The 12,835-nt window shown below is 36.3% G+C and overlaps 1 protein-coding gene across 1 annotated transcript in view; it reads left to right on the plus strand.

Moving 5' to 3' along the window:
• Positions 1 to 12,835, plus strand: part of LOC107556985 (phosphatidylinositol 3-kinase regulatory subunit gamma-like) — a 176,653-nt gene that overhangs the window by 85,367 nt on the left and 78,451 nt on the right. The window contains exon 5 of the mRNA XM_016240264.1: positions 10,186 to 10,387. Coding sequence (XP_016095750.1) covers positions 10,186 to 10,387 — 202 coding nt within the window. The remainder of the gene's footprint in view (positions 1 to 10,185; positions 10,388 to 12,835) is intronic.

Here is a 12,835-nt window from a genome sequence, read left to right on the forward strand (position 1 = left end):
ATATATATATATAAACATGCGCTATGTGGGTGTTTTTGACCGTTGTTATGCATTTCATAGTTTTTATTTTAGTGTCTCCTCCTATGAGTGCTGCAATTTTAAGATGGCGTGTGAAGTTAAAAGACGTTCAGTTTTTAAAACAGTCTATCAGGACATGTATTCTGTTTCATTGAAATGTATATAGCAATCCTGTGTGCATAGATAGATACTATAAATAGACAGACATATGGATAGATGATTAATAGATGAACTAATGGACAGTAGACAGATGGATAGATACAATGGATGTATGATAGATAGATAGATAGATAGATAGATAGAAAACAGTCTATCAGGACATGTATTCTGTTTCATTGAAATGTATATAGCAATCCTGTGTGCATAGATAGATACTATAAATAGACAGACATATGGATAGATGATTAATAGATGAACTAATGGACAGTAGACAGATGGATAGATACAATGGATGTATGATAGATAGATAGATAGATAGATAGATAGATAGATAGATAGATAGATAGATAGATAGATAGATAGATAGATAGATAGATAGATAGATAGATAGATAGATAGATAGATAGATAGATTGATTGATTGATTGATTGATTGATTGATTGATTGATTGATTGATTGATTGATTGATTGAAAGATAGAAAGGTAGACATATGGAATGATCCATATCATGCCCCATTTTAAGCCTGATATCCTCAATGGCAAGCATGTTACATAACTGGTGAAGCTCTCTTCCTCTGCAGTGTAATGCCACAGTTGTGTTATCTCTGCTTTTCCACTCTCTCTTATGTCTCCCCTCTTCTGAACAACACCTTTTCATTCGTCCATTTTCACTCATTTCATCTCCTTAACTCTTTTCATGCCCTCCTCGAAGACTTGATTGGATGGAGACACATAATGCCAAACCAGTGTAAATTAAATTGAGTTCACAGCAGCTTAAACTGAATAACAACATACAAGTCTGCGTCTGTTATGCACCGCTTTCTTCTTCTTTTTCTTTTTCTTTCTTGCCTTCTTTTTTATTGCTGTCTTGTTTGCTTTCTTGCTCTTCTGTTTGCTTATTTGTCTCTTTCTATTTGTCAAATTTTAATAATTTTAGACTCATGTAGTCTATTATCTGTGGCCAAAACACATTTTCTCATCAGCAGCCCAGGAAGAGTAATTTTATATAATTAAGATTGATTCTTAATTCTTGTTGCCATCTTTTCACTTTATTAGATTAGAGTTGTTTAATGACCTGCAGCTTTAATCAGTGGGAAGTTTAGTCTGTTGGGTTTATAATGAGGCCTTCTTGGTGCTGTAATTCTGTAGGTCTGTGTCTGTTGATTGTTTTGAGTCTCTGCATGTCCCTCTTCTCTGTGTGCTGGCTCTTCTTGCCCTTGCTTTCATTGCCTAAGATGTTTACATGACAATCTCCCCCACATTTTTTACACTCATCACCTTCTCTCTACTCTTGCACATGCATGCGCGCACGTACACAAATGCACGCTCACCACGCTCCTGTCCCATCCCAGAGGGTGAAAATGGCGTGCCACAGGCCTCATGAATTGTACTGTTGCTGGTATCAGCGTTTGTGAGCGTATATGTATATACTGACAAAGTGGGCGAGACTGTTATTGTGGTGTCTAAATGTCTTTTTTGGTCAACAAAAAAACTGCGGAACAGAGCTGAGTGAAAGAAGGCGCAGTTTAGTTATAGAAACAGTGGACCCAAAAATGAAAAGTCTGTCAACATATACTCAGTATCATGGATTTGGAAAATTCTGTATGATATCGTGGGACGCTAAAGTGTTTCTTAAGGAGATAGTTCACCCAAAAATGAAAACTCTGTCTTCTGTAATTTATGTACCCTCACGTAATTACGAAACTATAGGACGTTCTGCTGTGGAACATTAAATCAGATTGTTTGAGAAACTTATTATTTTTATTTTTTTTTGTCCAAAACATATTGGTTGTAAACATTCTTCTAAATATAATATTTGGCCTTAACTACCATGTACTTAAAACATTTTGTATAATTTTAGTCAGTCTTTCACAGAAAGTAATCATATGGCTTCAGAATATGGAGCATTTATCTTTTTTTTGTAGCTTTAAAGCCCTCTTTCATTGTATTGAACAGAGCAGCTCGGACATTCCACTAAAGATCTCCTTTTGTGTTCCAGGGAAGAAAAAGTACGTTCATAAGATCTTTGTCATTATGAAACAAATATCCTTCATCTTGACTGTAGCTGTCACTCTCTGTTGACAGGATCTACAGTGCTGCCAGATGTTTACATTTATGGGCATCAATCCACATTTCATGGGATTTTTACACCCATGACATGACAGCTTTTGTTTTGGTGTCTGTGAGTCAGATCACAGAACAATGAAGGAGGTGATTGAGTTCAGTTTTAGGAGGAACATGGCCCCACTGGTCGGGTCCACAGTGGGTCTTGTGGTCACACAGGAATGAGGGCTGTCGTCTCTGAAGCTATTTTCCCCTCCCTGTTCCTAAAGGTTGTGCCTTACTGGAACAGCCCTCTTCATCACTCCAGCATAACAACGAACACACAGCATCAAAGCTTACGATAACATCCAGCACACATCTCCCCGAGGCACACAAAAGCACATATACAGTAGCCTCTCACAAAACACTGAAATGACAGAGATTTCTTTGTCAAAAGAGATCAACAGAGAAGGCACTTGTACTAGCATTGTAAAGAAGAATCGTCCCACTTTATATTAAGTGGCCTTAACTACTGTGTACTTACATTAAAAAATAAGTACAATGTACTTATTGTGTTCATATTGTATTGCAAAACACTTTTGCTGCTATTGAGTTAGGATGTGGGTAAGGTTAGGGACAGGTTTGGTGGTATGGGTAGGTTTAAGGGTGGGTTAAGGTCTAATGAGTCAACAGTGTAATTATAAATGTAATTACAGAAACTAATTACAGCTATAATTATATGCAGGCATTTTTTAAATATAAGTATAGTGTAAAAACATGTACACAATAAGTGCATTGTATCACATTATTAATTTATGTGTAAGTACATAGTAGTTAAGGCCACTTAATATAAAGTGGGACCAGAATTTCAAAAAGCTGGCCGTGTATTAAATACACAAGAGGTTCTCAAAATGTAGTCCGTGAAAGATTCCAGTTGACCACAAATGAATGAATGAATGAATACATTTTTATGAAATTATAAAAATTATTATAACTGACCAAGAAACATTTAATTAATTGACTGCATTTTCTGCTGTTTTCATGTGTATTGCGAAAAGTGCTATAGAAATGAACTTGAATTTAATTGAATTGATTAATAAACTTAATTCATAAATTAAGTCAACATTTATGAACATTTATTTTCATAAAGTAGCAGCAGTCTAGGTCATTTATGAACATAGAAATCTGGTTATTTTCAATGAAATGAGAATAAAACAGTGATCTGTTAAAATAATGGATTAGTAAAAGTGGTACAGTATAGAGTTCAAAATTAAGGGTAATTAATTTGCATCCTTTGTGGTGTTTGCTTCCTGTATCCTTAGGTGTTTTAAGTGTCTTTTTTAGTTTTAATAACCATTCCTGTAGCCCGAATAGTAGATCATGGTACTTGCTACACCAAGGTCATGAGTTCATTTCTCAAATGCATGCACTGATGAAATGTGTTCTCTGAGTGTAATGTAAGACACTTTGGATAAATGCAAAAATAAATATACTGTATATGCAAAAAAGCTGGTCCACCACCTGAAATAAACTGTGAGACTAACTGACCCTTTTGAGGTTTGAGTATTCTCTATTCACAAGGGCCTTAAATGCCCCTATGCATGTCCTCTGCGAGCCCGATGTCTGAATGCATTTCTCTGTTTGCACCCGTAAATATCGTAAACAAAAGCCTCTGGGACTCTTGTGTTGCTTCAGAGGGTGGCTGGTGACAGGAAGATAGAGGAGGCGACAGAGAAATTGAAGCGAGGGATCAAGGGTAGTGCTGGGTAAACATGGAACATGGACCAAAGAGCAACACTAAGGGTTAAAGTAGGCTTAGTAGAGCATGAATTTGTGGATTGACCCACAGAATGCTTTGACAGGGTGTGAGTGTGTTTATGTGGCTTTATGTGCACATGCGAAGCCAGAAAGTTTCTTGGACAGGGTCAGGTATGCTGTTCCATACTTTTCCACTCCAGAGTGGCACCAAGCATGTGTAATTCTGGAAAAGTGTCATGAATATCATAAGGGAATGGGAGTTATCACTTCTGAGAGTGTATTATTAGTAGCCCCATCAGTGGACTATTTTTGCATTTTGTGCATTGATTTTGGGGGTTAAATTTGTGGAATGTAATGTAAAAGTGTTAAAAAGTGTTGAAGAAGCTCCTATAGAATCCTGAAGAATGCTGGGGTCCAAACAACTCTGGACCCCATTGATATTCATAGTATGAACATATGAACAAAAAATATTTTGTGTTCCACAGAATGCATTTTAATTTGGTTTCTTGAACTAGATCCTGTCTGGATCACTAAAACGGAAATGGATAGCATAGCAGAATGAACCGCCTTTTGGTATTCATGATCACAGTTTTAAAAATGTTGGTTCATATGAGGAGATCACAGTATGGCGTCTAAGCCATGCAGGAAACACTTTGATGTGTGGGTGAAAATGCAAGTGAGTCAAGCGGGGAGAAAAAGGGAAAAATCCAAGATCCATTTCTGCCACGGTGTGGGAGCTTCAAACACAAAATCACAATGCGGCGCCGAGTCAAACATTCTGCATGCATACGCACACCGACCGTGATTCCCACTGTGAGAAATCTGATTACTTTATCTGAAAACCTTGTTTCTCTCAGATGTAAGGCAGTGAAGCCACACATTCGGTGTTATTAAGTAAAAAGTAGTTTTGTTTATGTTGTTCCTTTTAAGGTATCTTTATAGAAGTCATTGAAATATTATAAAAATATTACTGGGTAAGCCAATAAGCAGCCATTACCCTAAGTTATGGTTGTTATGAAATAAGTTTATAAAAAAATAATTTTTCAATTTTTCATTGTTTAATTTTTCACTCTCCAAACCCAAGCAAATCTTACCAGCTTAAAACTTACTCGAGTTAAAGCTTACTTACTGAGTTTTGTGTAATCTAACTATAGCTTTGAAATAAAACTGACAATGCCTGAGGTATATTTAGAGACACGAGTTATCTTTTTAAAATATAATATTGTAAGTAGTTTCAGAACCTTGAGCTAGTTCCGTGTCCTTGCAAAACTCAATCAGATTTGCAAACTGCAGTCCAGCTTGCAGTTCTATGTAACTCTCAAATGAATGTCAGCAGACATCTCTAAGACAACTGGCTAATATAAAGCAAAAAAATAAATAAAATAATCTTTCCTTCCCCTGACTAGAAGGAATTGTTAAGATCTACAGAGCAAGCACAAACTAATTCCATCTCTATTCTCCATGGAGTTAATGTACTTAGGGGTGCTTTTTGATTTAGAGGCCCATGACTTTTTGACAACTGTTCCTTTTTTATGCAACACAGTCACAGCTTTTACCATTGTGAGCGAGCTGGGTTGCCTGCATGGTGCAGCTGAGTGAAAGATGAGATAATGTGGCAAATGGAATTATGGTGAATCTAATTCCCTTAGGCAGAAAAGGCAGCACTGTCTCACCTATCCACGTTTTTCGGACCATTTTATCAGTACCATTCCATTAGCTTTAATCTTCATTATTAGATTTGATGTGAAAACTTCACTGAAAATAATTAGATCATTTGACATTTTCCTTTCTCCCCCTTTTTCTCCTTCAATAGACCAGCTTGAATGAACCTCAAATGAACCAAATGGCAATTTCTGGTTGCTGAATGCAATATCTTTTAAGTGATCTACATGTGCTGCAGTTATGTTTGTTAACAAAATTTTATTATTTTTATATTTGTTTATTTATTGTTATTTTTTATTACGTTTTTAAGGCTTTTCATGAATTTATTCCTTTTTATTGTGTATAAAATATATAAAAAACACCTTTAGTAATGTGTCCACAAATAACTGTAGACTTTAAACGGTCCACCATTTAGTTTCAAAAAACAGTTTTGATTTCATGTCCATCTCTCAATTTCTCTTCCTTTCACTGTTTTTTGCACAAAAAATGTTTTGCTCCCACCAAGGCCAGAAGGTTACATTTCCAACACAATTTAATACAAGCATATGACGTCGAATTCGTGCTTTTGAACCACTATAATTTACACCTTTATTTTCCTCCACAGCCTATGTGAGATTTTGTAGGTCAGCGCTTCCACAGCGACTAAGCCATCTGTAAAATTTTAACAGCAGATAATGACCAGCTGAGGCAGCTTTATCCAGAGCCAGTGGTGACCTTTACACAAAGGATCATGGTGATGACTCGTTTCAATGCTTTTAACTTACAGCACTAACCTCTAAAACCAGTCTAAAGGTTTTCAAGTTATTATCACAACCTTTTGGTCCTTCGCCATGTGATGTCTCTTCACACATTTTAAGCAGGTACTATAGGGTCACTGTGGAGAGTGGGGTAAAGCCCCAAATGATCATAGCTGATTATGTGTCCCAGTGGTCAACAGAAGGTGCCAGGCACAATAAACAAAGGCCTGGTGGATCAATAGTTTTAGGCTAGACAGATCGGAGGGCTGAATTTGACAATGAGTTTAATTGATAGGCATTTAAATGGAGGAACATGAGGGTTGGTGGAGAGATAGGGATGGGGCAAAAGCTTCTTGATGAACTAAACAAATCTGTTTGTAGTGGATTAGACACTTTACAAGCTGGGCATTTAAAAGCACACTCCAACAATATATGGATCAAGCCAAGCAGGGGGAATCAATCGATTTGGGCCACTGGCAGGCAAGAAATTAAAGATCAGCAGATGGGCTGATTTTAGAAAAATATTAAATACATGTGGAAGCTCGTGATGGACATCGCGACCAGTAAATGGGAGTCATCGAGAAACTGTGATCAATAGGTGGTCGTTTCTCGCATGACTGTTCCTCTGTGATAGAGGGGGACTTGGGTTATGGAAAATCCCTGCACTAATCTAGCCTGATATTAGCTTTTTTACTTTTTTAGCCAAGTGAGTTTAATGTAGAAGAACACTATGTCTGTAGAGGCTTGATAAATTGCACATTTTCAGAAGTGCAATCAACATGATGGCGAGACAAATGGTTCAAAATGTCTTTTGACAATTCTAAGGAAAATTTAAGGTTTTGCCTACTTTTATATTAGAGTTCCAAAGCTCTTAGAGTCCGTTCACAAAGAACCTGTTTTGCTTTCCACTGCACTGATTTTCCATTGTTTTTCTATCTATACATGCCATAGACGGACCATTGTGCTTGGGCCTTGCGTTTTGTACTGTGTCCTGACCCTTAAGTTTAACTAAAACTAAAAAGCCCTATAGTGTTCTATAGAATTCTCTCAAGACTCTCAAGTTTTTTCCTGATTCCACTTCATTTTATTAGTAACCTATAAACACTGCAAAATCTTTAATATTTCTTCTTTGTTTTTCTGTCCTAATTTTTGTTTGTTCTTAATTGTTTACAATTTTAAATTCACTATCCTTACTCCATACTACACCAAAGTATGTTCATGAAAAAGACTCAACAAATAATATTCCATTTATTTTTTATGTTTAACATTTGTTTTTGTTTTTTTTCCTGTTACTCTGATATGGGCTTAATGGGTAATTTATGGTCTACTTATGGTTTCACCTTCTGCCATTGTAAGTCCCTCCCAAGCAGTTTGTATTACTTATCTGGTTCATCTGGAATACCTAGAATATCCTGACGATTTGCATTGGATGCAGGCATAACGGCAAGTCAACAAACTAATCACATTTGGAGAGAGAAGGTCATTAGCAAAGCTTAATAGGTTTTTGATTTCACTAGAACCTGATCACAGGGAAACTTTATTTTACAATTAGTCAGAGGGACGATCAATGCAATTACAATTTAGCCGTGGGGGTCAGTCACTTTTCTTATACTAAAATGGCATAGGATGTTGGAGGTGAGGAGAGGTGAATGAATTCGAGCACCTTCTCAGGTTTTCAAATGACACTTGACCTCTTTCTGTTTCAGAGCTTTCCTGTTGGTGTACAATTGGCCAACTCCAGTGTTAATCTTATTAGAATTGGCAAAGATATACAGAGTTCTGGCATGAAACTCTAGATGGCGCAGTCCGATAGGTCTATCTCAATCTGACCTAATGACATCATTATCACAGGGCACAGCTGATTGGTTCTCTCCTGTATCGGTAGCCAATGAGCTCGCTGCTTAACATTCAAATATATGACTAGTGCTTGCTGTAGCAGTGGCAGCTTGCTTCAGAAAACCTCCACCTTCCCCAGCTCCACCTTTATAGAGCTGCTACGAGGTGATTCATGTATGCTATATGGGGGTTATTTCATGTATGTTATATTTGCAGCAGCAATATTTCTTACACGCTCACAGCAACATGTTGTGGATGTATTGGCAGTAGCAAGTCTCGGTACTTGCTCTGCCGCAGCAGCAGCGTAGCAGATCTATTCCGCCAAGACCAAATACATTAACATATCCCTCCTAGAGTTGTCATGACAGAAGTTTATTTATTTATTTTTATTTAAATTATTCAAATAATTCAGTGCTGAATACCAGTGAATTAAATTATTTATGAATATAACAACTTACATTTGTAGGTGGACTTGAACTTGCTAGTCAGAATGTGTAACTAATGTGAATACCATTACACAACACAACAATATCCTAAACTCTCCTATCCTAAAATATGTATTAATAATAATATACTTCTTTTTTTTTTTTCTCTATCTCCCTCTTCCCTGGATAAAATCTATTTAATTGTGAAATCAAGCATGCTTTTGTTTGATATGCTTAATTTAATCAACACACCAATTCAAACTATTAAATAATTTTTTTTAAATATCATGTTATCCAAAACTCCAGGAGTTTTATGATGCATGACTTAAGGGTAGAACAATCAAATTAATTTCAAGCTTTAATCTAACACAAATCAACTTGACAATGTATTGCTTCCCAAAGCATGACAATTTTATTTAGTGGATGCAAAGTGCAAAAAGTTATTTTTCTGGTAAAAGTTTTGAGTCCCATTGAGTGTCTAAGTTTCATTTTAAGAGCATTACTCAGTGGTAACTCTCATGCCTTGAGCACCGGTGCCCATCTGGCTGGCCAAATATTTTTTATTTTTTGGTGTGCAATAATAATTTTCAACATTGTTTGTATTTTGTCTGTATGAATTAAATTCCTTCATTTCTGAAGTCCTAGAACATTGCATGTGGAAAAGCATGTAGAAAATTTTGTTTAAATTAGGTGTTTGTGTACTTTTTTTATCAGTTATAGTGACTGTTAATTCTTCAAATTATGGTGACAAGAGTTATAACCAGGCATACATAGTGAATAAACAGCAGTATCAGCAGTTCATTCTTAGTGAATTCCCCCTCGTTCTGTACTTTCCAGACTGGATTATGTCCCTCATTGATATCCAGACTGTATCCATGTTCCTCTGGCTGATGAAGACAAATATTCATTGTGTGTAGGGGACTTAGGGATGAAATGCACATATCTTAGCTGTGCCACCAGGGTACACTTTAGCTTAAATAAGCCTGAATCACAGATGCTGACCTTCTTGCTGTGGGAAACCCCATCTCAAAGGAGCTCATCAATATGTTGGAAGCTGTCGCAATAACTGCATTGTCCTTGTGGGTGCTCATAGACAATGGACTCGAGGGCAATTTTAGGCTAGCACTTTAACTCCTGCTGAGCTGACTTTCCAGTCCCAGGTCATGGGTTTTGTAATGTGCCCCAATGTTCAATGCTGCTGTCTGAGTTCAGATGAGTTACATCTATATTATTAGAACCACAGGGTGGATGTTTCGCTTTTAGTCCCTGCTGGTAGATGCTACTGCATCATCTGGCTGCTAAATGCATCTTATCCATTGACAGCCATTCAAAAGTATGAGTGTATTCTATTTAGATTAAATTTAACATTCAAATCAAATCACATATTTTCATATCTAATAATAGATGAATTCCAGTGTCCAATTTGCTTTTGTATGAATATTATTTTCTGTCTGCTCCCATTTCCCTTCATAGATATGGATAGTCAATAAGGGCTTGAAGCTGTTTGTGTTTTTGTGCTGCCAACAGTCTCTCTCTGTCTCTTTTAGAAACCCAAGGCATGGAGGAGTGTGGACAGCAGCTGAAAAGAATCCTTGACTCTCCCAGTGTCCCTCAGGCTAACCACCAGCTCCTGGTTCATCTGACCCGACACCTAAGTAAGGTGGCCCAAAGTGGGGGAGCAGCTCAGGCAAGCCCTAGGCTTCTGGCTGTGGCCTACAGCGAGGCCATCTTCAAAAACAACCACTTCAGGTACTGTAAATAACTTGTTGTCAACTGAAATCGACAGTCTTCAAGCTACATTACCATTCAAAATGGGGCCAGAAAGGTTTTTGAAGTCTTTTATACTTACCAAGCCTGCATTTATTTGATCAAAAATGCAGTAAAACAGTAATATTGTGAAAAAGTACTACACATTAAAAGAACTGTTTTCTATTTTAATATATATTTTTAATCTAATTTATTCCTGTGATGTCAAAACTGAATTTTCAGCAGCCATAAATCCAGTCTTTAGTGTTACATGGCATATTATAATCAATGTTGAAATCGGCTTTTTTGTGGAAACCGTGAAACATTTTTAAAGGATTCTATGGTGAATAGAACGCTCATAAGAACAGCATTTATGTGAAATAGAAATCTTTTGCAACAAGATATATGTCTTTTGTCAGTTTTTGAATACATTTTATGTATCCTTGCTGAAAAAAATAATCGTAGTGTACACTCTTTTTTTTTCTTTCAAATTTGTAAATAAAACCATTCATGAAGTAAATTTACAAGAAAATAAAATACTATTTCAGACTTTCTACTTAAAAATGCCATGTTTCATTCAATGTGTTACTTGACATTTCTTTTGTAATTATTTGTGAATAAAAACTGTTTCAATATAAATATATTTTTAGTGTATATGCAGAATAAAAGGCTAAGATAATTTAATAATGTCAAATTATGTAACAAAATAAGCAACTATAATTTGGGCTTGAGTTAAATGTCATTATCTTTCTAGACTGGCTGCATCACAATATATATATATATATATATACACTGAACAAAATTATAAACGCAACACTTTTGTTTTTGCCCCCATTTTTCATGAGCTGAACTCAATGATCTAAGACTTTTTCTATGTACACAAAAGGCCTATTTCTGTCAAATATTGTTCGTAAATCTGTCTAAATCTGTGTTAGTGAGCACTTCTCCTATGCCGAGATAATCCATCTATATATATATATATATATATATATATATATATATATTATCATGTTCAATCTTGTGGTTGCTCTTGTGGAAAAAAACATGCATGTGCATCCATGTTCTTTGTTTCAGCAGAAAACTCAGTGGAACATATGTCGAAGCCTATCTTTATTCCCCTAGTTTAATTAAAGTGGAGCAGAAAGAGATGAGGGAGCTGTTATTCCTGATCTGTCCCTCAGCCCACTGTAAGACAGCCCTTAATGGCTGCAGCTCCAGTACAATCTCCTGAGAGTAACAGCACATAACATACAACAGATGGGAATGCTTATTAAAATGTGTTGCACTGTTACAATCCCTTGTACTTGCCATTTGAAGAGTACCAGGAGTGAATGTTGATAACTCACTATTTATGTAACCTGACTGTTATTATGTACCAGACCTCTGTATCAGACTATAGTACATGATCATATTATTGTTGCACCTTTATTAACTATGGAATGTTTTTTTTAATGGATCGTTGTGATCCCTGTGGTTCTTGACTGTGGAAAAGAGGTTGTAGAGGCACCTCATAGTTACTCTCAAATTAATAATAATCAGAAATATTTCTTGAGCATGAAATCAGCATGATTTCTGAAGGATTGTATGACACTGATGAATGGAGTAATGGCTTCTGAAAATTCAACTTTGCAATTACAGGAATAAATTACATTTTAAAACAAAACAAAAAAAATCAAAATAATATGTACCATAGTACTTTTGGCTAGTTTGGCATTTTTGAGATTTATATCTCATTACAGTTAAATAGATGGTGACATCACAGCTTCTATAAAGCGCCCTCCTGAATGAAGGACTTTAGTGCACATAATAGAGTAGTGTGCAAGTCAGTCACTGCAAACTCAGTCAGCACATTGTAGTCCATTAAGTCGCCTTGCTCTTATTCGATTGTGAGCTGCTTTTCTGTCCCTCTGCCAAGAGTCTCCAGTGGGACTTTCCCTGCTCTTAGCGGCTTGTCAATTGTCTTATGGCTCTGGGGCAGTTCAGGCAGAGAAAGAAATAGAGAGAGGGAAAGGAGGGAGAGGGAGCGCATTATGCCAGAAGCAGTCATTTCTGGTTAGTCATCAGCTTCACACACTACCTGAGGTCATTGAGGCATCACAGGACCTGAATTACAGCTGAATACATAAGCAAATGAACATTTGCCTCTAAAAATCCAATCGAGTTTTAACCGTAAACAAGTAGTCAACAGTTCACCAAGTAGATCAGCTGCTGCAACTCATGACAAGACCTGTGTGTATTATGACCGACTTAATTCTTGATGTGTGTTGTGTGTGAGAGTAAGTTTGACTTTTTTTGTCTGAACTTTCCATGTTTCTTGAGTAACAGTTATTAGAGCTTTTGTTTAGGTCCAGCTTCACTTCTAACCATGGCATGACTATATATATATATATATATATATATATATATATATATATATATATATATATATATATATATATACACTCTCTTAAA

The sequence above is a fragment of the Sinocyclocheilus grahami genome, unplaced genomic scaffold (genome assembly GCF_001515645.1).
Source record: "Sinocyclocheilus grahami isolate Dianchi unplaced genomic scaffold, SAMN03320097.WGS_v1.1 scaffold586.1, whole genome shotgun sequence".
Taxonomy (NCBI): Eukaryota; Metazoa; Chordata; class Actinopteri; order Cypriniformes; family Cyprinidae; genus Sinocyclocheilus; species Sinocyclocheilus grahami.